Genomic DNA, 26,621 nt, shown 5'->3' on the forward strand with positions numbered 1-26,621 from the left:
TTTTGTTTTATTATTTTGTGTGTGCATGTACCGTCAAATCAGATCTGACTGGTACAGGAGGAGATTGTCCCTCCTTCCCCGGCAGAGCATCTGGTGGGTTTGAACCTTGCGCCTCTGGGATTGTAGTTGCAGTTCCTTGCCACTAGGCCACCAGAGCTCCCCAGGTTTAAGGATTTTAGTGCAGAGTATCATGTTGCTCTTTCAGCGCTTGAACCACTTTAGGACACACCCCACCTCCACCTCCCCCACCCCCCACTCCCTTGCAGGTAAGAGAGTTCCATCTCCGATACCCTAATACACTGAATGGTATCATTTTCTAAATCTTTCCTAGTTTGATAAGTATAAAGAGGCAATATTTTAAACTAGTGCCTTAGTTCCTACCTACGTTGAGCACATTTTCTTATATTAGATATTTGGTTGATAATCTCAAGACATATTAAAAATGATTTGTGCTCCTCGGCTTATCTAAAGGTTGACTGAACCCATAACCCATTCAAAGGTCCCACTGAAGTCAAGTCCTGGCGACCTGCTCACGTAAAGATAACAGTTTCGGAAATTCTCTAGGTCACCTCTGCTCTGAGACACATGGGGTGACCTTGAGTCAGAGCAGATGAGGTGGCAGCAAATCAAAGTATCAACACCACATATGTTCATAAACTGAAATGCAGACAATGGAAGTGCAAATGGAAGACAAGATAAGACATCCTGGAAGCATGGGAGGGGAAGAGCAGGAGGGAACAACTGGGTTATGTGACAGCAGTGTGTAGGCAGCTCAGCAGAGATGAGCTTCTGTTTTTAAAATGTTTTCTCCATCTTTTTCCTGCTCTGTGGAGATCAAAACAGACAGATTTACTAACCCGATGTACCATTCAGACTGCCAATCAGCTGATTTGTGTTTGGGTCCTGGTCTCACTTTTGATATTTTTCTAGTCAGGATGTGATCTGTAGCAACGAACAGATGGGTCCACACAGGGCTGGCTGGGACCTCTGCTTGATTAGTGACAAGCTGAGGCAGTCATTGGAGGGAGGCAATTAGTATTAAGCAGGGTTCAGAGAGAATGAAACAGAAATATAAAATAAGAACTGGAGGAGAGAGTCAAAATCCAAGGAAGGGTGGGATGGGAGTCAGCCGGAGAGGCCTGGGAAGCCTCCATGCCTGGTGCTTGCTTTAATTTGTCAGAAAATGAATGAATGGCCAGTTTGTGGATTATGCTGTCCTGAAGAACAGAGACAGGGTAAAAGATGATAAGCTGCTTCCCAAACCTCAGTCATTGAAAGCCTTCTGGGGTACAGTTCTACTCCAACACCCACGAGGTCACCGGGAGTCGGAGGCAACTGTTAACAGCAGCTGTTATTGTGAGAAAAAAATTGAGCACCTAAGAGAGGACAGAATTGACTGACACAGAAGATCTTTCAAGAAACAACATATGAGAAAGAGGCAATGGTGATGAAGGTGAAAGTGCAGGCTGTCCTGAAGGACTTGGCAAAAAATAAAGCCCGAGGAATTGATGGAATACCAAGTGATGTATTTCATCAAACAGATGCCACCCTGCATGTGCTCACCAAGTTGTGCCAAGAAATCTGGAAGACAACTACTTGGCCAACTGACTGGAAGAGATCCATATTTATTCCCATTCCAAAAAAAAGGTAACCTGACAGAGTGTGGAAATTATTAAACAATATCATTAATATCACCTACTAGCAAAATCTTGCTGAAGATTATCCAGAAACAACTGGAACAGTACATTGACAGAGAACTACCAGAAATACAAGCTGGGTTTAGAAGAGGTTGTGGCAATAGGGACATTACTGCCAATGACAGATGGATTTTGGCCTTTGGCTGTGTGGAAAATGGGAATCTCAGAATACTTGATTGTGCTTATGTGAAACCTATACTTGGAATAAGAAGCAGTCCTCCGAACAGAGCAAGAAAACACTACATGGTTCAAAATCAGGAAAGGAGTGCTTCAGGGATGCATCCTGTCCCCATATTTCAATCTGTATGCAGAACAGATCATTCAGGAAGCAGGGCTTTATGAAGAGGAGTGTGGCATCAAGATTGGAGGAAGACTCATCAACAACCTATGATATGCAGATGACACAACCTTGCTTACTGAAACTGAAGAAGACATGATGCCCTTGCTGCAAAAGGTCTAGGACTACAGTCTTCAATATGGATTGAAGCTCAACATCAAGAAGGCAAAGATTCTCACTACTGGGCCAATTAGCAGCACTATGATAGATGGAGAAGAGATTGAGGTTGTTAGAAATTACAGCATGCTGGGATCCATAGTCAACACTCTTAACACCAGTAGTCAGGAAATCAAAAGACAAATTGCATTGGGAAAATCTGTTATCATAGACCTCTCTAGAGTGCTGAAGAACAATGATGGTAGTCTAGAGACAAAGGTGGGCCTAGTCCAGGCCATGCTCTTCTCAATTACTTGTTATGCTTCAGAGAACTGGACAGTGACTAAGGAGGACAGAAGAAGAATTGATGCCTTTGAGTTTGGTTTGGAGAAGAGTCTTGGTCATATCATGGACTGCCAAGAAAACAAATCCATCTGTCTTGGAGAAGGTGAAACCAAGTCTCTCCTTGGAGGCTAGGATTTTGAAGCTCCATCTCACGTACTTATGGCATGTGGCCAGGAAAGACAGGTCCTTGGAGAAGGACATCATGCCCAGAAGGGTGGAGGGACAGTGCAGGAGAGGATGACCCTGGGTGAGATGGATTGATACAGTATTTGGGGCAATGAGGGTTGGTGTGTTGGAATTAATGAGACTGACTTAAGACAGGGAAGCGTTCAGAGCTGTTGTACATCGCAGGCAACTCAATGGCACATAACAACAACAACATACTGTATTGTTTTGTTTTAATTTAAGCATATTTTTTAGAGTGAGACCTCAGGGAGGGCCTTTGTATTTCAAGTTGGTTGTTACTATATTTTGGTGGAACATTCTCCTAAATGTTACAGCACTCTTCTGTCAATATGTTGTACTGGGGTAACCTGCGGTTGCTGTGATGCAGAACCTCGTGCCATTGCAGTGTCAAATACCATAAGGGTTAATCATGGTAGACAGTGTTTGGCGGAGCTTCTAGTTTAAGACAGGTTTGGAAGCAGGAGTGGCATCCACTTCCTAAACAACATTCTCTAGAAATTCTATGAACTTTGATAAATGTCGATAGTTATAGAATGGCTTCAAGCCTTTTGTTCATAGGATCACTATGAGTTGTGCTCAACTAAAAGGCAATCAACAACAAGAAAGGATTGCGACAGCAGAGGAAGAGTGGGATGCGTTGGGCATCATAGTTACAATTCATATAATGGCGTGAAGAACTGCAAGTAGACTGGAAATAAGTTGAGGCTCCCACACTGCACTAAACATCGACAGTCGTAGCAGGAAATGTGCTAATCTTGAGGGTGAAGAATTCTGAGGAATGCATGGTTTAGTGAAAGAAAGGAAGAGTTATCATATTTACTTCTTAGAATAGAGAGACAGATGGCATTTATGCTGCAGAAAGATAGTCCACAGTTAGGGAGTGTTTGACAAGAGTGAAAGATGATAAACAGTCAGAGAGAAATGTAGGCCCTGGGCCAAGGGATGGAGGTCAGCATTTAGGTCAGCTCTCTAATGAAATATGAATTGCACTGGCCAAGTACTGCCCACATTTCTAAATGCACCACTAAACTTTTCTTCAACACAAGGCTGTGCAAGACAAACTCTTGAGTGTAGGTGTTCAGGCTGCAACTAAAAATATCCAGTAAATTCACTAGACTGAAAGCTTCAAGAACTTCTTTTCATGGCATTATCCCCAGCATACATCTGTTCCAGAACACAGGAGGCAGAAGCTATTTGAATTAATGAATAAATCTTGAAGCAAAAGCAGAAAGTCATTTAGCACATCTATCAAAACCCAAGAAAACAAAATCTGTGCTCAAGCTGATTCCAATTTAAAGCAACTCGACAGAGTTGAACTGCTCCATAGGGTTTCTAAGACTATAAACTTTACCCAAGAGGACTGTTTTGTCCTTCTCCCAGTGAGCAACTTGCTGGGTTTGAACTGCTGACCTTTTGCTTAATAATACAGTGTTTAACCACTGCTTCACCAGGGTTCCTTAGCACATCCCTATATATGAATAATTCCCTTAAATTTCCAAGTCCCTGCTTTACACAGCTTAGTAATGAAGGAGAGAAATCTCTAAAAGGCTTTATATCCTAAAATTCTTGTTTCATTCCTCATCCCATTTTTTCTAACTGTGAATTCTTGGGCAGTTATCAGAGCTGAATGCAAGGCTGTAATTTCTGGGATGCTATGCTATTGTCTTTACGCCAGCCCTATTTCATATTCTAGAATATGTATTAATTTAATTTCTTTTTTGCTTTTGACTTGTGGTTCTCAACCAGAGTGATGTTGCCCCTCCAGAGGACACTAGGCAATGTCTGGAGATGGTTTTCAATGCCACAACTAAGGGCCAACATGATAGGTGAGGAATGTTGCTAATAGCATCAGGTAGGTAGAGGCCAGGAGTGCAACTAACATCCTTCATTGCACATTATAAACTTCTATGCCCTCATCCTCCCAAAAAAAACTAAAAACTAAACTCACTTCTGTGGAGTCAGTTACAACTTACAGAGACCCTCCATCAAGTTTCAGTAATTCATCAAGAGGCTGTAACTCATTACGGGAAGTTGGTGGTGGTACCATCAGATAGACTAGAATTCATAGCTATCCTTTGAAAAACAGAAATCAACCTAGCCCTACTCTGCAGCATGTTCACAAGTTCTGTGTAACAAGAGCTAGGGCCGTATGGGAACAGCCATATCTGACCTTTATCAGCTTTACAAAGGGGAACTGTCCCCGTCAATAACATAAAACCAATTCCCATGAGGTCAGACGTGCCCCTCATACTCCCATACTTCTTTCTACTCATCTCAACACCAATCTTACTAGGCCCAAAATTGAATGCAATAATTTACAGACCACACAGAACCAAGCTGGGGAAGTCAAAAGGTTATAATCCAGATTAGTAGCAGAATACAGTTAGGACAGCTTCCAAAATGTGCGCAGGCACCTCAGCCTTGAGTCTCACGGCTTTAGACCGGTGTTAAAAATTCTCAGTCCTGCCAATATTGGCTCACATTCTCCCTCCAAGTTGTCCAACAGACTTAAGCAAAGGCTCTTCCCCTGCAACCCCACTCCCAGCTTACCAACAAACTTAGGCAAAGTCTCTTAGCTAGGGTAACAGTTCCATTTCATGTTGATTCTCTGGTTCCCTGCTTTGACCATGGCAGCTGCTGCTTGAAGTCTAGGCTGGCACAAGAATGTCAGGTCCTGAAATGCGTCCACTACATTCCTACTTCTTTTTTGCTTGTGGTGAGAGAGATTCCCTCTGCTATTGGAATTGCCCAACTTAATGGTGAGACTAGCTAATCTTTTTGTGGATTTGTGGGATAGCTAATCCTCTTGTGAATAGGATAACATGTCCTACATGCATATTTCCACTCATACACAGGGTAGAGCCAAGTTCTGTGGCTAGGAAAGTAATTTTGAATCATAACATCCGCATTCTACCATGTTCATGTTGTGGTAGTCACTGGGTCAATCCATATTGTCGAGAGTCTTCCTGTCCTTCATTGACCTTCAGCCTTTTCCAGCATGGTGTCTTTCTCCAGGGACGATCCCCTCATGACAACATGCCCAAAGTGTGTGAGATGAAGTTTCATCATCTTTGCCTCCAAGAAGCAACCCAGTTGTACTTCCTTCAGGACAGACCAATTTGTTCTTTTGCCAGTCAGGGAATCAATAAATTTTCTCCAGCATCACAATTCAAAGGCATCAATTATTTTCTGTTCTTCTTTATTCATTATCTTGATGTATATGAGGCAATTGAAAATACTGTGACTTAGGTCAAGGGCACCTTAGTTTTTAAACTAACATCCTTGCCCTTTAACACATGAAAAATCCTTGACAGCAGATTTACCCAATTGAGGTATGTTTTTTGACTTCTTTGGGTGTTGACTATAGATTCAAGCAAAATTAAATTCTTGACAACTTCAGTTTTTCTTTCCATTTATCATGTTGCCTATTGGTCCAGTTGTGAGGATTCTTAATTTTCTTGATGCTGAGGAGTAATCTATACTGAAGACGAGCTGAGACTGCCTCTTCTTTTTCCCCTTGGGGGACATAACAATAACAACAGTTGTTGGAGTGTTGCTCCAAGAGGCTGAGAGTCAGAATTGACTCAATGACAGTGGGGTGTTTTTTAGTTTTTGATAAAAGACAAGACATGAACCTATTTTCATGGTTTAAAAGTTGCTTGTGGGACAAATGAAGATGATTGTCATGAAGCATTAGTTGTGAGGAGGGAGTTAATTAATTTTAAAATGAGTGAAGATTTACATGAAAAGGCAAGTACAAATTGTACCACAATAGGATATTCATCACCTGGAGACTATGTAAATAAAGCTTGCATTGCCCTTAAACAAATCACACTTGTTTATTCAACAAACACAGTTATTTGGTTTAAAAAGGCTGAGGCCCAAGGAAAACAATCTTGGCTACTCTGTAAACTTTATCTTAGATCTTTTGTTTATACAGGCCTAAGAAGAGCAAATGAGAGAACTGAATTTTATACTTTAAAATGTTTCCTCTGATAATATTAGCAAGCTCTCTTCCCCCCCCCCCAGAAATAAGGTAAAATAGGTCCTGTCTGAAATCGCAGTAATTGAAAATTAAACCAGTTCCCATTTAACCCATCGGTGCCCTCCTAGAATCCTGGCAAATAATAGTAAAAACATAAACAATAATAGATTGTGTCCAGAAATCACTTTAAAGGGTTTTGACCAGGATTTTTAGGACTAGACTAGATTAGTCTAAGAAAGAATAGAAAGTGAACACATGGATTGAATGTAATAAGTCTTGTTGTAGCTGTTATGTACCGTCAAGTCACTTGTGACTCATAGCGACCCTATATGCCACAGCTCTAAACCCTGCTCTATCCTGAGCCAATCTTACTGTCTCCAACACACCTACCCCTATTACCTCAGTCACTGAATCGACCCATCTCATCAAGGGTCTTCCTCTCCTGCACTATCCCTCCACCCTCCCAAGCATTATGTCCCTCTCCAAGGACTTGTCTCTCCTAGCAACACACCCTATGCATGTCAGACAGAGCTTTAGAATCCTTGCTTCCAAGAGGCAGCCTCATCTCACCGCCTCCAGGATTGTTGATGCGTCTTCCTCCAATCCGGATGTCATATTCTTCCTCATAAAGCCCAGCCTCCCAGATGATCTGTTTCACAAACAGGCTGAAAAGGTATGGAAACAGGACACATCCCTGGTGTATACCCTTCCCAATTTTAAACCATGCAGTGTTTCCTTACTCTGTTCTGATGACTGCCTCTTGGTCCAAGTATAGGTTTCGCATGAGGACAATCAAGTGTTCCGTGATTCCCTTTCTTCTCAGAGTTAGCCACAGTTTGGAGTGATCTATATAGTCAAATACCTTTGCATAGTCAATGAAACACAGATAGACTTTCCTCTGGTACTCTCTGCTTTTGGCCAAGATCCATCTAACATCATCTATATTATTCCTACTACCATAACCTTTTCTTAATCCAGCCTGCACATCTGACAGTTCTCTGTTGGTGTGTTGTTCCGGTTGGTTTTGGATATTTTTCAGCAGAATTTTGCTTGCATGTGATAGTCTAAGTATTGTTTTCTGAAACATTTGTTTTTGTGCATATGTATATGTTTTGCCTTATATACTTTATATCTAGATATATATATATATATATGTATATATAAATCTAATAAAAATACATGTATATTTTTCTATCAATCTATATGTTGCTGTGTGCTGTCGAGTCAGAACTGACTCATAGTTGACCCTCCAGCATATTTTCAGAGGCAATCAATCATACAGGAGGAGACTGCTCATCTTTCTCCCAAGGATTAGCTGGTGGATTTGAACTGGGTGCTTTAGGGACTGCCGTGCAACTTCAGACAACTAGGCCACCAGAAAAAAAGTTTATGAAAAAAACGTTTATATATACACATACACACATACATACATACACATATATGCACACATATACATATATATCTACATATATACTAACTCACAAACTGTGCCTCTCTGGCAGTTGAAACCCACCAATGGCTTACTGGGAGAAAGATAGGCAATCTCCATCTGTGTGCCTTACAGCTTCAGAAACCTACTGGAGGGTCAGCTATGAGACAATTCTAACGCAATAGCAATTATGTGTACTGATGTTGTTAGGTAACATCAAGTCAAGTATGACTCATAGCAACCCTCTGCATAGATCTGAACCCTGTTCTATTCTGTGCCATCCTCATTTTCTCTTGACATAGTTAAGCTCATTGCTGTAGTCAATGTGTCAGTCTATCAGGTTGAAGATCTTTCTCTCTCTCACTAACCTGCCAGCCCTCCACCATTCCAAACATGATGTCCCTCTCCAAGGAATAGCCTCTCCTAGCAGCATGCCTGACATATGTGATATGAAGCTTCATCATCTCTGCCTCTAAAGAGCATTCTGGTTGCACCTTCTCCAAGGCATGTATATTTGTTCTTTGGCAGTCCAGGGCATATTCAGTACTTTTCTCCAACACCACAGTTCAAAGGCACCAATAATTCTGTCATCCTTATAGATTGTGCAGTTCTCAGATGTATAGCAAATGATTGAAAAGATTGTCGTCTGAATCTGGCACACCTTAGTCTTCAAACTGATAGCATGTTCCTTAGTCATTTAGAGAGGTCCCTCACTGCAGACTTTCACAGTGCATTATATCGCCTGATCTCCTGATTGCTGGTACCAAGGATGCTGATTCTAGATGCAAGTAAGATGAAGTCATTGACAGTTTTAATCTTTTCTCTATTTATGATGATGTTGCCTATCATTCCAGTGGCGAGAATTTTTGTTTTCTTGATATTGAGGTATAATCTTGATATTGAAGTGTAAAGGCTGGATTCTTTGATCTTCTGCAGCCAGTGCTTCAAGTCCTCACTTTCAGCAAGCAAAGTTGTGTCATCTGCTTAACCTAGGTTGTTGATGAAAGAGTCTTTCTCTAATCCTAATACCACATTTGCAATTAATTTGCTTGGCATATAGATTGAGTGGGTATGCAGAGAGGATAAACCCTGATGCACACCCTTCTTAATTTTAAACTATGTAGCGTTTTCCTCCTCTGTTCACACAACAGCTTTTTGGTCTAAGTATAAATTTTGCATGAGTACAAATAGGTGTTCTGAAATTCCCATTCTTCTCAATGTTAGCCATAATTTGAAATCCGAATTCATCAGACATCAACAGTGATATACCTGATGTCACAGCCTCTTCCAAACCCTTCTTGAACTTCGGGAAGTTCTTTGTCTATGTATTGTTCTAACCATTTTTTAAATGATATTCAGCAATGTTTTGCTTGCTGTGATATTAATAACATTGTTTCATAATTTCTACTGTCTGTTGGATCACATTTATTGAGAATGGGAACAAATATGGATCTCTCAGCTGTTGTCATGTTTCTTGGCATGACTGGTGATCATGTCCAGGGCTGCACCTGTTTTGTGAAACATGTAAATTGGTATACCATTGAAACCTGGGGCTGTATTTTTGCCAATGCTTCCAGTGCAGCCCAAACTTCCTCCTTCATAAACATTGGCTCTTGATCATATGATACTTCCTGAAATAATTTCAATGTCAGCGAATTCTTTTTGGTACAGTAATTCTGAGTAAAATCTGTTTAACCACACTGCCAACAGCAGCAGGAGAGTATGTAAGATGCTAACCATGAAAACTGATAAAGGCTGAGAGAAGGATGTCAGAGAGAGGAGGGAGGGAAAGCAGATGGTGCATCCAGGACAAACTGTCCTCTTGATGGTTGCTGATCAGAGCTTCACTCAGCTATCTGTGCAGGAACCTCCTGGCCTCTTGAGAAGATGCGGTGTCTGGGGCAGGATACGGTGAAGTTGACATTTCTCTCAGTCATAGTTGCTTCCTAGGGATGCTTGTGGGTGATGCCTATGCTCCCAGATCAGAACCCACACTTGAAATTCTGTAAGGAACTGTGTTGCTAATCTGATAACTGCACCTCTGTGACAGTTTGAATCAACCAGAAGCTCTGAGGGAGAGATGGGTAGTCTTCTATGTGATTTACAGCTTTAGAAATCCCCTGCAGAGTAATTACAATAGCATGAGACAGGTGCCCATTCCCACTGGCATTTGCACGCTTTCTGTGCAACAAATACAAGGCAGAAGTCAACTTTATCTATATCTGCCCTTTCCAAGCCCTGCTTTCAAGTAATTTTTTTTATTGAACACGCATGAATGACATTTAAAATTTAAACAAACATATTTGAGACCTGTCACCAAAGCATAGAAGTTTTGGTTTGGGATTTCATTGGCAGGAGTTTAGGGACAGTGCAGGAGAGGAAGACCCCGGGTGAGACGGATTGATACAGTGACTGGGACACTGGAAGTTGGTGTCATAATTAGTGAGGCTGGCTCAGAACAGGGCAGGGTTCAGAGTTTCTGTACATAGGGTTGCTATGGGTCGCAGGTGACTCATATGTGACAGCACATAACAACAACAGCAATGTATATATCTATTGTAAATAGAGTCACTACTGAAAAAAAGAGTCACTAATTAGGAATGTGGTGCTGGAGAAGGGTACTGAATGTACCATGGACTGCCAGGAAAACAAACAGATTCTTCTTGGAGAGGATTAAACCAAGCTACTCCTTGGAGGCAAGGATTCTGGGGCTTCATCTGACATACTTTGGACATGTTGCCAGGAGGGACGGGTCCTTGGAGAGGGACATCATGCTTGGGAGGGTGGAGGGACAGCGCAGGAGGGGAAGACCCTCTATGAGATGGATTGATTCGGTGACTGGGGTAATCGGGATGGGTGTGTCAGAGGCGGTGTGGTTGGCACAGGATAGAGCAGGGTTTAGGGCTGTTGTGCATAGGGTCGCTATGAGTCGGAAATGACTCGACGGCACATAACAACAACAACAATTAGGAACGTAAAAAATATTTATAGTCTTTAGTACAATTAAATGAGTTTCTGAGTAAAAATCAGTTTGTGGTAATTTTTCTTCTTGTTGTGTACCACTGAATTGGATCTGACTGGCACAGGATAAGATTGGCCTTCCTTTTCCAGCGGAGCATCTGGTGGTGTGGTAATCAATATTAACAACAATGAAAAAAAAGGAAAACAATCTTGTTATTTTGAAAAATATGATCACCTAAAGAAATTGAGATTTTTTTTTACTATGGAAATATTTTGTTCAAACTTTTCTGATGTAGTTATTTAATGAGAATTGTTTACTTGCTGTTGAGGTTTCACAAAAATCATACACATAACACGTCAGCTAATCTTGTTGATTTAAACATATGTACAAAATTATCTCTTTGTTTTCCCTTCTCCCTTCTTCTCACTCTGTTTAACCAAAGCAGGTTTTGTTGGTTTTTTTCCTTGTTGTATACCGTTGAATTGTATCTAACTGGCATAGGAGGAGATTGCTCCTTCTTCTCCAGTGGAGCATCTGGTGGATTCGAACTGCCAAAGCAAGTTTTATCCTAAATTATTTTAAAATGTGTGCTAAAAACAAAACATGGACATGTTTTTCAAGTATGTACCACTAAATTATGTTTAAAGTCCCCCAAAGCAAAGCAACAGGAGGTATTATTGCTCAATCAGTAGTGGGTTGGGTTTTGTTGTTTGGGGTTTTGTGTGTGTGTTTGTGTGTGTGTGTGTGTGTGTGTGTGTGTGTGTTTATTAATTCTATGAGCATTTGTAACCAAAGTTTTCAAGCAGAATTTCCTTGGCAGCGAGAAAAGAAGACTGTTGCCCTATAGATGATCCTGTGGGGTTGAGGATGGTCTATGCAGCATTGTTCCAGGGATGCTATTTATAGAAAAGACTGGCAAAATTTTGTTTTAGTTAAGATACCTTGGTAAACATTTTTTCTTAGATTATTATATAATTACCTGTGCAAAAGAACATAGCATTTTCTTTCTTCTGAAAAATATGTAAGAAAAATAATTTTAAATGTCTGGTGGCAAAGTCTGTCAGGAGTTTTTCTCCTAATCCAAAGACATTTTCTAAGTAGAGGGTGCAATGCTACTAAACAGCCTACAAGACACAAGGAAGTCCTTAATATTAACAGGGTTAGGGAGTTTGGAAAACATTATGCTAAGTGATATATCTCAGTCACAAAAGGACAAATGTTGCATAAGACGATTGTTATAAAAATAGGATGGACACGGGGGAAGGGAGAGCAGGGAAAGGACAGATAATAAACAGTACATTATAATAAGGAAAGAACTATCTGAAAGTAATGGATGATCATACATTATAAGTATAACAAACAAAGGGGAACAAGATGTGCATCATAAAGTGAATTGGGAGAGAGAGAGGGAGGGAAAAATGTATCAAAGAATGAATGAAAACCCATCCTTTCTGTAAACTAAAATCACAATTTTTTTTAAAAAAGGAAAAGATTCTTCCACTTCTCCAGGTTGCTTTTTGTTTCTTGTAGTAACATTTTGTAATTTTTTTTAATAGATCCTTTATGCTTCTGGTTAGATTTACTCCAAAGTATTTAATTATGTGATTAGCTATTGTAAAGGGTATTATTATTTTTCTTAGCTCCATTTCTGTATTCACTTTGTTACTGTAGAGAAATCCAATTGATTTTTGTATGTTGATCTTGTATCCTGCCACTTTTCTGAATTGGTCAACTGTGTCCAGTAGTTTTCTCGCTGAGTCTTTAGGGTTTTCTAAGTATACTAGCATATCATCTCCATAGAGAGATAATTTTACCTACTCTTTGCCAATTTGGATACCTCTTATTTCCTTCTCTTGTCTTATTGCTATCCCTAAGACTTCCAATGCAATCAATAGGAGAGGTGATTGGGTATCCTTGCCTATTTCCTGTTCTCAAGGGGAATGCCTTTAATATCTCTCTATTGAAAATAATGTTGGCTCTTGGGTTTATGTATATACTTTTTACTATGTTGAAGAAATTCCCCTCTAATCCTATTTTGTTGGGCATTTTAATCAGGAAAGGGTGTTGGGTTTTGTCAAAAGCCTTTTCTGCATCAATTGATAGGATCATGTGATTCTTGTTCTTTTCTTTGTTAATGTGATGAATTACATTGTTTTTCTTATGTTGAACCATACTACCAAAGGCAATTTACACATTCAGTGCAATCCAATACAAATACCAACTCCATTCTTCAATGAGATAAAAAGGCAATCTCCAATTTCATTTGGAATGGAAAGAGGCCCTGAATAAGCAAAGCACTCCTTAAAAAGAGAAACAAGGTAGGAGGCATCTCACTCCCTGGTTTCAAATCCTACTACACTGCTGTGGTGGTCAAGATAGTGTGGCGCTGGTACAATGACAGACACATAGGTCAACTGAATAGAATTGAGAATCCAGAAATCAACCCATCTACCTGTGATGAACTGATTTTTGACAAGGAGAGGAAATCAGTTAAGGGAAAATGGCAGACTTTTTAACAAATGGTGCAGAAAACTCAAGCAAGACCCACACCTCACTCTATATACAAAACCCAACTCAAAGTGGACCATGGACCTTGGACTAAAACCAAGGAGTATAAATTTCATCATGTCCACAGGAACAAAAATTTGACCTTGAGTCTATCACACCTGAATTTCATATTTGAACATATTTGATGCCTTGGACATTAATGAGCGAAGACCAGATGAGCTGTGGGAGGATATCAAGAATATCATCCAAGAAGAATGTAAAAGGTCATTATAAAAACAGAGGAGGAAGAAAAGACCAAGATAGATGTCAGAAGAAACTCTAAATATTGCACTGGAGTGCGAAGAAGCCAAAGCAAAGGAAAGAAATCAAGATACTAAGGAGTTGAACAGAAGATTCCAGAGGGCAGCACGGGAAGACAAAGTAAAGTATTACAACGAAATGTGCAAGGAGCTGGAGTCATAAAATCAAAAGGGCTGAACTCACTCAGCATTTCTTAAGCTCAAGGAACTGAAGAAGCAACAAATCCAAACCTCGAGTTGCAATACTTAAGGATGTTTTGGGCAGAATATTATTCAGGAAGCATTAAAAGAAGATGGAAAGATTATAGTCATTATACCAAAAGGAATTGATGGATAATATTGATAAATTGATAGAAGAATTTCATGAAACAATGTATAAGCAAGAGTCTGTAGTGATGAAGAGAGAAGTTCAAGCTGCTCTGAAGGAATTGGCAAAAAACAAGGCCTCAGGAATTGATGACATACCATTTGGCATATTTCAATGAATAGATGTCCTGGATGTGCTCACCAAGTTGTGCCAAGAAATTTGGAGGACAGTCACCTGGCCTACCTACTACTGACTAGAAGAGATCTGCTCTTTGTTCCCATTCCAAAGAAAGGTGATCCAACAGAGTGTGGAAGTTATTGAACAATATAATTGCTATCACATGTAAGCAAGATTCTGCTGAAGATTATCTAAAAGCGACTGGAACAGAACATCAACAGAAAACTGCCTGAAGTGAAGGCTGGATTTTTAAGAGGCCGCGGCACTAGGGATATTATTGCTAATGTCAGGTGGTTCTTGTCTGAAAGCAGAGTACCAGAGAAATGTCTATCTATGTTTCGTTTACTATGCAAAGGCATTTGACTGTGTGGATCGCAACAAACTGTGGCTGACTCTGAGAAGAATAAGAATCCCAGAACACTTGATTGTACTTATGCGAAATCTGTATCTGGACCAAGAGGCAGTCATCAAAACAGAGTAAGTAAACACTGCATGGTTCAAAATTGGGAAGGGTGTGTGTCAGGGATGTGTCCTGTCTCCATATCTTTTCAATCTATATGTGGAACAGATCTGAGAGTCTGTGCTCTATGAAAAGTGTGACATCAGGATTGGAGGTAGACTCGTCAACATGCTACATTATGCAGATGACACAACCCTGCTTGCTGAAACTGAGGAGGACCTGAAACACTTGCTGCAGAAGGTCAAAGACAGAAACTTTCAATATGGATTGAAGCTCAATCTCAAGAAAACAAATATTCTTACCACTGGGCCAATTGGCAGCATCATGATGGATGATGAAGAGATTGAGATTGTTGACAGCTTCAGTTTGTTTGGTTCTATCGTCAACACACTTGGCACCAGCAGCCAGGAAATTAAAAGACTAATTAATTGTATTGGGAAAGTCTGCTACCAGAGACCTCTCCAAAGTATGGAAGAGCAATGATGTCTGTCTGGAGACTAAAGTGTGCCTGATCCAGGCCATAGTCTTTGCAGTTACTTGTTAAGCATTAGAGAGCTGGACAATGACTAGGGATGATAAAAGGAGAGTTGATGCCTTTGAGCTTTGGTGTTGGAGAAGAGTATTGAATATAACATGAATTGCTGGGAGAACAAACAAGTTTGTCCTATTGAAGGTAAAGCCAGGCTGGTCTTTGGAGGCAAGGATTCTGAAGTTCTGTCTAACATACTTTGGACATGTTGCAAGGCAGGATTAGTCCTTGGAGAGGGACGTAATGCTTGGGAGGGTGGAGGGACAGTGCAGGAGAGGAAGACCCTTGATGAGATGGATTAATTCAGTCACTGGGGTAATGGGGATGGGCGTGTCAAAGACAGTAACATTGGCAAGGATAGAGCAGGATTTAGGACTGTTATACATAGGGTTGCTATGAGTCACAGGCAACTGGACAGCACATAACAACAACAATAATAAAGAAAAACTTGGAAGAACTCTAGAAGTCCTAATCCACAACATAAACAATCTTCCAAGCATCATGAAAAATCTGCAACCAGGAGAGGATAAAATAGATGAATGGGACCTTCTAAAAATCAATTCCCTAGGCACATCCAAAAACTTCTCCAACAGGGTAAAAAGGAAAGTCACAGACTGGGAAAAAATATTTGGGAGTGACTTGTCAGATACCAAATACTCGAGCACCACAACACGATAAAGGTAAACGACTCAATTGAAAAATAGGCACAGTATATGAACAGACACATCACCAAAGAAGACATTCATATAGCCAACAAATATATGAAGAAATGTTCAAAATCCCTAGCTCTAAGAGAGATGCAAATCAAAACAACTCTGAGCTATTATTTCATCCCAGTAAGAATAGCAAAATTTAACAGAATAGCAAGCAACAAAATGCTGTCGAGGATGTGAAGAAACTCTAACCTTATTCACTGTTGGTGGGAGTGTAAGATGGTGCAACTTCTATGGAAAGCTGTATGGCGCTTTCTCAAAAAGTTAGAAGTAGAAATAACAATTTCACTACTGGAAATATAGCCTGAAGAAACCATAATCACCACCCAAGTGGGTTTATGTACACTTATATTTATTGCAGCTTTGTTCACAATAGCAAAGAGTTGGAAACAACCAAGTACCCATTAACAAACTAATGGATAGAGCAGCTCTGGTATATTCATACAATGGAATACTATGCTGCATTGAAAAACAAGGGACTCATGAAATATTATACAAAATGGGTGACCATGGAGGATGTTACGCTAAGTGGAATATTAGTCACAAAAGGATAATATTGCAAAGTGACACAGTTGTAAAATGGGACTGACATCAGGCTGACGGGAGACTGAGATAGAGGGGATAAATAATGTATAATGCATTGAAACAGATGAGGGAAAGAATTGTTTAAAAGGGATATATGATTAGGTATTATTGTCATGGCAGGAGTCCAGAATGAAGACTGCATAGTGGAGTGGACTTGGGGGGAAGGGATTGTATAATAATGAAAGATATGTTCTTTTACTTTTCAAAGAGAAGAGTGAATGGTGGGTGGAGGGGTGGGCAGGGAGAAAAGTGCTACAATGAATGAATGGAAACCCTACGTCTCTGTAAACTTCCATTGAAATTATTTTTTAAAAAGGAAAAGATTCATTTTAGGTTTATGTAAGTTAAATAATGGGTAAAGAAAGAAAACTTCCATCTAAATAATTGGAAGAAATAAAGATGATGGGTATATCAGTGTACACTCATCTTCCAAGGAGGTGGGGAAGAAATCAAAGCTCATGAGCCAAAACAAAAATTAGTGTCCTTGGGTCAGAAACCTCATCATATTCCGTAGGGGATCAGGTCTCATCTCCAACTCACTTCCCAGCACAATGCTTGGTAGTATAAGACTCTAAGTGTTTCATTGAGGAAGGTGATGTGTTGGAGGATTCTTTTAATGCATGTTTATGGGATGTAAGAAGTAGTGAACAAGTTATTTTCCTTTTGTACATGTCGGGTTGCAGCATTTCATGAGATAACTGTGTATGTATGTTGTGGGAACCATATGAAACACAATGTCAGTTAAGTGTGGATCAATTTGCTTTGTAAACATTCTGCAAAAATGTGTGTGAATTGAATGGAAAACTAATCTGCTTTTACTCATAAATAAAACTAAAAGAAAGAAGGAGACACCTTGAACTCATTAGCACAAAGGAAATAGATGTTTAGTTGAGGAAGCTGTTTTCCTGTGCTCTCGTTTTAAGATTGAAATCATAGATTATTAGAGGCATACACGTGCTTCTTAGCATCATAGCCTGGAAAGTTATAAATATTTTTAATTTTATGATTGAAAGTTCAACCAAAGATCAACCAAAGGTAGGTAAGAAATCCCCAACTTTCTCAGCTGGGCTATGGTTATGCATTCTAGTATTTCTTCGGCCATAGTTTTGCAAACTTGAGCACGCATTATAAAAGAATTGATAGGTTCTCTGTGCCAAGGTTGGGCCCTATACTCACCTTTCTTCACACCACAGGCTTTTGGAATCATGGATTTGGGATGGAAAAACTGATGTGAAAGGGAACATATTGGGGGGAAAAATTAAGTATAACTTGGGAGCTTCATTGATAAAATTGCTCCACTTGGCGAGCTCTGGTCGCCCAGTGGCAAGAAACTGTACTGCAATCCCAGGGGAGCATGGTTCGAATCCACCAGATGCTCTGCTGGAGAAGGGGGGACACTTTCCTCCTGTACAAGTCAGATCCAGATCCAATTTAACGGTATACACACACACACACACACATTAAAAATAAATTGCTCTGCTTCTCTCTTGGTTCTCAATTCTGTTTTTCTGTTTTTCATCAACTTTGCAGATGTCCCTGGCTCCATGCCCAATGCATCATGGCTTGGCAACCTCAGAGCTGTGAAGTGGCTAGACATGGAAAATCAGCATGGAGGCTGCCATGGTGAGCATTCCTTTCAGGCTTTGTGGGATACGCGGGCTTATGGATAAAGATTATCCAGTGTATTTAGACCTATCTGGTCATTTTTAAGTAGAGAAGCTGGAGTCTCTGCCATCCTTGAAAAATATGCCTAAGCCTCTTCCATGGATTCTTTTTCATATCTTTGGAGACGTAGCCCTGGGTACGAATGACAATGGGGTTTTCTTCTTGTTAGTTTCTACATTTTTAAAAAGGGGCTGTTGGAAGGGGAGAGTCATTAGGCGGAGAGCCATATTCTCACACATCTCTCTAGTTGGCCCCTGCTCCCTCCATGGGCAGTTTCTCAACCACAATAGCACTTCCAGCAGTTTGGCAAGCTGAGTTGGTTGCCACAGAGGTTTAATTTCTATTCACACTTATGCAGAAGGATTTTGGTCCATTTTTTGTGTACTTTCTTTTTGCAATCTTATTTTTTTTTTATTGGGGTAAATATATTGGTACCCAAAAGGTCAGTGATTCAACTCCACCAACTGCTATGAGGAAGAAAGATGGGCCATCTCCTCTTGTAAAGATTTATAGCCTTAGAAACCCAAGGAAGGGTCACTGAATCAGAATCAACTCAGTGGCAGTCGGCTGTAGTTGTTGTTGTTAGGTACCATCGCATTGAATACAATGCATAGCAACCCTATGAACAACAACTCTGCACCCTGTCCTATCCTGTGCTGGCCTCACAACCCCTGACACACTTAAGCCCACTGTTGCAGTCATTCTGTCAGTCGACTTAGTTGAGAGCCTTCCTCTCTTTCACTGTCCCTCCAAGAATGATGTCCTTCACCAATGAATAGCCTCTCCTAGCATCATGCCCAGTGTGAGACATCCTTGCCTCCAAGGAGCACTCTTAGCTGCACCTTCTCCAAGACATCTGTTTGTTCTCTTGACAGTTCATGGGATTTTCAGTCCATGGGATGCCAGTAGGTATTGGGGATATATATGTTTATATCACATATTTAAAAGGAGTCCCTGGGTGGTACAAATGGTTAAGCATTTAACTCCTATCTTAAAGGTTGGCAGTTCGACGTCATTCAGAGTACCTCAGAAGAAAAATCTGATAATATTTATTATTATTATTATTGTTATTGTTAGGATTTTAACAAAAGTTTATCTAAAAATTGGATTTTCATTCATTCCTTGTTGCATATTTTCCTCCCATATCATTGTTTTTTAAAAAATATTCATTCATTTTTGCACAATTTCCTCCCTCCCCCAGTTCACTTTGCAATGTTGGATTGCTGTCATGCAAATAATACCTAATCAGGTGTTCCTTTTACACCCTTATATCTGGCCATCTTATATTCAAACGTCATAGCCTTCCCCAACTCTATGGAGCAGTTCTACTCCATATGCTCCAAGTAAGCCAGAATAAACTTGACAGCAATGCATTTGGCTTTTTATTTGGTTAAATATATAAAACAAACATTTACCATTTCAAATGTGCAATTTGATGCTTTAGGCCTTCTCCGCCTAGGTAACAAGGCTTTGCTTCCACTGTCCTCTCAATCTGTGCCTTCGCTCATCAGCTCATCTTACCTAATGTTTCAGGTGAAAACGGTGAGAGACAGGAAGACCCTCAGTTAGATAGATTGACACAGGGACTGCAGAAATGGGCTCTTGTGTGTCAGGGATTGCAAGGGTGGCACAGGATAGGACAAGGTTCATATCTGTTGTTCATAGGGTTGCACTTTGTTGTTATGTGTCCTTGAGTAGGAAATGACTCATAGCTGACCCTTCAGTAGGTTCTCAGAGGTTGTATATCACAGGGGAAGAGATTACTCATCTTTTTCTCACAGATCAGCTGTTAGATATCCTTACAGCTGAGCCACTAGAGCACAATGCGGCATGTTTGTGTTGATCATGTTGAGCAAACATACCATTATCTATTTTCAAGTTTCCTCATTGCTTTTCATATGAAGCTCAGAATTCTCTAACAGTAATCCACTCTTTTCCCCTCCCTCACACCTTCCGCTGGTAACCATAATAAACTTGAGTCTGTACACTCTTGGCTCTTCTAAGACGTACTGACATATTGACATACTGTCCATCTTGACTGTTGCCTGATACATCATAGGCATCCTGTAAGACTTTATTCAGGAGGTAAAAATAAGAAAGAGTGAATATGGAGTTTAGGCCTTCACCCCATGGGGTAACAAGGCTTTGCTTCCCCTCTCCTCTCAATCTGTGCCTTCACTCATCAGCTCATCTTACCTAACATTTCAGATGGAAACATCATTGCTGCCTCTCTGCAGATCTCCCTTTTAATAGCCCCCTCCACTGTAGAGGGCAATCCTGTCACATCACTGCCCAGAAGTTCTGATTTGTTCTCAAGCGTATTCCCGTCCTCACCTTCATCAGTCCACATGTCTGTATTCTCATCATATCTTGTCCTTCTATAAACACAAGATAGAAAGCAAGACATTTTTTCCCTCTTTGATGTTCTGGGTCTGCTTTAAGAAACTGACCATCACCATCAGGCAGGTCCTGAACATCTTCTCTAGATCCTGCTACCAGCCACTGTCACCTAGGACTGCTGAAGTCCTGCATGTTGCTTGTCTGTGCAGCTCCTCTTCAGTTGGATACTTGTGGTCTCCAATATCAATATCAGCGACCCTTGTGATGTCACTGCCTTGCAGTTCTAACCATCCCCCACTCTACAAGCTCTGCTCCACTATGCCTCTGGAAAGGCCATACCAGGTCCTTGTCATTCCCTGGATACAGGCCTTGTCTCGGCAGATATAGTATAGACTAGCTTGATCATGTTTGTACTATTGTCATTAGGTGCCAACAAGTCACCTTTGACTCATAGCGACCCCATGAACAGCAGAGCTGAACTTTGGGGTGTCTAGCACCATCCCCAAGGTCTTCAATATGCTTGAGCCCATTGCTATAATCACTGTGTTAATCCATCTTAATGAGGGTCTTTCTGTTTCTCTGAGACTCCACCCTTCCCAGCAAATGGTGCCTCCTGACCACACCCCCCATGTATGTGTGATGAAGTTCCACCATCCTTGCCTCCCAAAGTGCACCCTGGTTGTACTTTCTCCAACACAGACTTGTTTGTTCCTTTGGCTGATAACCTAAGAAACTGTATATTGCCTACAATCATAAATTTTTGCTATTTTTTAAATGAAAGAATTCACAGTAAACAATATGAAAGTAAAGATGTTGTTGTTATGTGCCGTCGAGTCGTTTGCGACTCATAGCGACCCTATGTACAACAGCCCTAAACCCTGCTCTGTCCTGTGCCAATTGCATTGCCTCTGACACACCCATCCCGATTACCCCAGTCACTGAATCAATCCACCTCATAGAGGGTCTTCCCCTCCTGCGCTGTCCCTCTACTCTACCCAGCATGATGTCCCTCTCTAAAGACCTGTCTCTCCTTCAACATGTCCAAAGTATGTCAGACGAAGCCCCAGAATCCTTGCCTCCAAGGAGCAGCCTGGTTTAACCCTCTCTAGGATAAATCTGTTTGTTTACTTGGCAGTCCATGGTACATTCAATACTCTTCTCCAGCACCACAGCTCAAAGGCATCAATTCTCCTTCTATCCTCCCTAGTCATTGTCCTACTCTCTGATGCATAACAAGTGATTGCAAAAACCATGGCCTGTATCAGGTGCACCTTAGTCTCCAGAGACATCATTGCTCTTGAGTACTTTAGAGAGGTCCCTAACAGCAGACTTTCCCATTGCAATACATTTTTTTATTTCCTTGCTGCTGGTGCCAAGAGTGTTGACCGTGGAGCCAAGCAAACGAAAGCTGTGAACAATCTCAATCCCATCCATCCTGATGCCACCAATTGGTCCAGTGGTGAGAATCTTTGTCTTCTTGACATTGAGCGTCAGTCCATACTGAAGGCTGCAGTCCTTGACCCTCTGCAGTAAGTGCATGAGGTCCTCCTCAGTTTCAGCGAGCAGGGTTGTGTCATCCGCATAATGCAGATAATGACCTTAAAATTCCAGCCCTCCTGTAGCTTACTGTCTAGTCTCAATAGACAGACAATAAATAACTATTCAGAGAGAGAGAGAGAAATTAATTTTTTAACCCCTTTAGCACTGATATCTATCTTTCTGGCACTAAATGTGAAAAGAAAATTGAGCCAATGAAAGGACATCAGAGGGGGGCTTCACTGAGAAGAGGGACTCAGAGCTGAGGTCTGAGCTTGTGTGGGATGGAGGCATGAGGAATTCTGGAGGAAGGCAGTGCAGGAGAGGAATCTCTCCCTCATTGCCATCCAGTAGGTTCTAGTTCGTAGCTGTTCCTCTAGTGGTTTTTCAGAGGCTGTAAATTGGCATGGTTAGAGAATGTCCATTTTCTTCTCCCACAGAGCCAGTGCTGGATTTGCACCATGGCTTTTGGGTTAGCAGAGCAACTCCCCACAGACTAGGTGGGCCAAGGGAGAAATCAGCAATGTAAATGTGCTCATGCACAGGCTAGAATAGCCAAAGGAACAAAGGTTTGAGTGAGAGGAGAGAAGTCAGTCCACTATGGTCATAAAAGGTGCCAAGCTGAGAGGAGTCTCCAGTGCCATTGTTATGGTGTTGACTTTTTTCCCTTGTGAGATGAGAAACAAAAGACCTGGATTCTAATACATTTTAAAACAATCACTGACTATTGTGCTACTCAGGGAAGACTAACTTTAATTGTTTAGACAGGAAGATAGACAAGGCTTGGACCAGGGAGGAGATGGTGAGAAATGGTTAAATTATAGAAATATTTGAAAGATTAAGCTGCTATCATTCACTGATAAATTGGATGTAGGATGTGAGTAAAAGAGCAGAATGCCTGAGATCCCGAAGACTAGACTTGCCTGGCCCAAGTCAGGGTATTTTCAGTCACCTCAAATGCATGCAAAAGCTGGACAATGAGTAAAGAAGACGGAGGAAGTAGACCAAAGTAGAACACTGATGCCTTTGAATTGTGGTGTTAGTAAAGAATATTGAATTCCAGAAGAGTAAGCAAATCCATCTTGGAGGAAGTATAACCAGAATACTTTTCAGAATCACTTACGTTGGACATGTTATCTGGAGGGACCAGCAGTCCCTAGAAAACATTGTCATGCTTTGTAAACAGTCAACAAAAAAGAGAAAGACCTCCAATGAAACGAATTGTCACAGGGACGGCAATATTGGGCTCAAACACCAACAAATGAAGAGGAAGACTTGAGAGATCAGCAGCTCTATGGGGATTAAGGAGTCTTGTCCTGGCATGTTAAATCTTTGAGGTTTGTTACACATCCAAGTGGAGATATAAAGTAGGCAGGTGAAGAAACTGGACTGGATTTCAGGAAAGAAGCCTGAACTTGAGCATATAAAGCTTTCTCTGCTCAATGTAACCTATAAAGACATCTCCTATTTGTTTATCTCTAGAACTTCTCACCCATAACTCTTTTTTAAAAAATTTTTTTTATTAATAGTCATTTTAATGAAAATTTACAGAGTTTGGATTTCCATTCATTCATTATCGCACTTTTCTCCTCGCTCACCCCTCTCCCCCTCAGTACACTCTTCTCTTTGAAAGGTAAAAGAAAAATTCTTCTGTTGTTTTACAATCCCTCCCCCAGGTCCACTCCACTTATGCAGCCTTTGTTCTGGACTCCTGTCATGACAATAATACCTAATCACATATCCCTTTTAAACACTTTTCTCCCTCATCTGTTTTAATGCAGTATACATTATTTATCCCATCTTTCTCAGTCTGCCCCCAACCCCCATGTCAGTCTTGTTTTACAGCAGTGGCACTATGCAATATCACACATAAATTGCCTTGTGACCTATCGTATGATTGCCTTATAGTATTTGACTCTCATTTCCCCTGCTCCTCAATATATATTTGTACTTATGTGGTTAAAAAAACCTTTATAAAATAATTAGTTCTTAAAAGAGACCTGGAGAAATGGAAGACTATATCATGCTCATGGATTAGAAAGACAATATTGTGAAAAATGACAATTCTACCAAAGGCAATCTATAAGTTCAATGCAGTCCCAATACAGATACCGATTCTATCCTTCAGTGAGATGGAAAAGGCAGTTTTCAGTTTTATCTGGACTAGAAAGAGATCTGGACAAAGCAAAGCACTACTGAAAAGGAAAGGAGAAACAAAGTAGGAGGCATCACATTCCCTGATCCCAAATCCTACTACACAGCTGTAATGGTCAAGACAGCACAGTACAGTGACAGATTCATAGATCAATGGAATAGAACTAAGAACCCAGAAATCAGCTCATCTATCTATCTGGCAAGGAGACAAAATTAGTTAAGTGGGGAAACATCAGCCTTTTAAGCAAATGGTTTGGACAAAATTGGAAAACCATCTGTAAAAAACTCAAGCAAGACTCACAACTCACAACATAAACAAAAACAGACTCAAGGTGAATCAAGGACCTAGGAGTAAAACCAAAACCTATATATTTCATCATAGAAAAGCTTGAAAGAACTCTAGAAGCCCTAACTACAGCATGGACTATCTTTAAGCATAATGAAAAACCTACAACCAGGAGAGAACAAAATAGATGAATGAGTCCTTCTAAGAATCAAATCCCTATGCACATCAAAAAATTTTCCAACAGTGTAGAAAGTAAAACTACAGATGGGAAAAAAATTTGTTAATGATATATCTGATAAGAGACTCATAAAATTTGTAGAATACTCCAGCACCTCAACAAGAAAAAGGTAAACAACCCAATTGCAAAATGGGCACAGGATATGAACAGACACTTCACCAAAGAAGACATTCAAAACACATGAAGAAATGTTCAAAATCCCTAGCTATCACAGAAATGCAGTTCAAAACAACTGTGAGATGCCATCTCACTCCAGTAACAATAGCAAAGTTCAACAGAACAGCAAACAAATGCGGGGGAGGTTGTGGAAATATTGGAACCCTTATTCACTGTTGGCAGAAGTGTAAAATGGTGCAACCACTATGAGAAGGCAGTCTGGTGTGAAATAGAAATACCATTTGATCCAGCAATTCCACTACTGAGAAAATACCCAGAAGAAACCAGAGCTGCCACTGAAACAGACGTATGCACACCCATATTTACTGCTGCATTATTCACAGTAGAAAAGAGATAGAAGGAACCTAAGTCCCCATCCACAAACAAATGGATAGAAAAACTATGGTATATTCACACAAGGGAATACTACCAACACAGAAAAACAATGAACTTGTAAAACATTACACAACATAGGTGATCCTGGAGGGAAATTATTCTGAGTGACATAACTTAGTCACAAAAGGACAGACACTACCTAACACCACTGTTATAAAGCAGGATTGATATGGGGGTTGGGGGAAACTAGGAAAAAAGTGGATAGGTAATCAACACTGCACTGGAAGAGATGAAGGAAAGAATTACTTAAAAAGAATATATGATTAGGCTTTATTTGTATGATAACAACTCAAAATAAGGTGCATTGTAAAGTGGACTCAGGGAGGCGGAAGGAAAGATGAGGGGGAAAAAACTGTGCAACAGTGAATGAATATTTTAAAAAACTAAAGTGAACTGGGGGAGGCAGAAGGGAGGGAGAGGGAGGAAAATGTGTGACAATGAATGAATGAATGAAAATCCAGCTGTTCTATAAACTTTCATTAAAATCACAATTTAAAAAAAGAAAAAATAGGCGAGCTCTGGTGGCCTAGTGGTAGGAAACTGCCCTGCAATCCCAGAGGTGCGCGGTTCAAATCCACCAGATGCTCTGCTGAAGAAGGAGGAACAATCGCCTTCTGTACCAGTCAGATTCAATTTGATGGTACACACATAAAAAGAATAAATGAATGAATGAATGAATGAATGAATGAATGAATGAATAAATAAATAAATAAATAAGAAAAAATAATAATTTGTTCTTTCTATTCAGTTCTTAAGAGATCCTCTTAAAAACTTGGAATTTCCAGGGACTGAAATGGTTAGGTGCTATCTAGTCAACTACAACACATAGCAACCCTATGAATAACAGCTCGAGCCTTGCCCTATTCTATGCCATTCTCATGAGCTTTGTCTCTAGGCCATACCAATTGGTATATGCTAGTGAAGTGCCTTTCAGGCAGGAGCTGAAAAAGAAAAGTCTATCCTTTGATAGGTCTTCAGCTTGACTGAAGGTTGAGTCCAATCAATTATGCTTCCATTTATTGTTAGTATTAATAGTTTTGGGGCTACTTTCCAGTCTGGGAAGATGAGTGGAACAGCTGGATTCTGCAAAGATATGTTTTCTGGTTTGGGGTTGAGACTTGGGTGTGACTATTGTTCACAACTGGGTGTAAGCTGATTGCATTTGGCCTCATGTTTAAAAAGGCATTTGGGCCCTCGGGCCTGTGGCCCTCATGCCTAGTTTTTGTGGCGCTCCC

General features: G+C 40.5%; 1 protein-coding gene across 1 annotated transcript in view; it reads left to right on the forward strand.

Annotated features, from left to right (window-relative positions):
* Nucleotides 1–26,621, forward strand: part of GCNT2 (glucosaminyl (N-acetyl) transferase 2, I-branching enzyme (I blood group)) — a 53,177-nt gene that overhangs the window by 21,332 nt on the left and 5,224 nt on the right. Inside the window, exon 2 of the mRNA XM_006891599.1 lies at nt 18,146–18,238. Coding sequence (XP_006891661.1) covers nt 18,146–18,238 — 93 coding nt within the window. The remainder of the gene's footprint in view (nt 1–18,145; nt 18,239–26,621) is intronic.

Source organism: Elephantulus edwardii, unplaced genomic scaffold, assembly GCF_000299155.1.
Source record: "Elephantulus edwardii isolate Elephantulus edwardi_28Jun2011 unplaced genomic scaffold, EleEdw1.0 scaffold00101, whole genome shotgun sequence".
In the NCBI taxonomy this organism is placed as follows: Eukaryota; Metazoa; Chordata; class Mammalia; order Macroscelidea; family Macroscelididae; genus Elephantulus; species Elephantulus edwardii.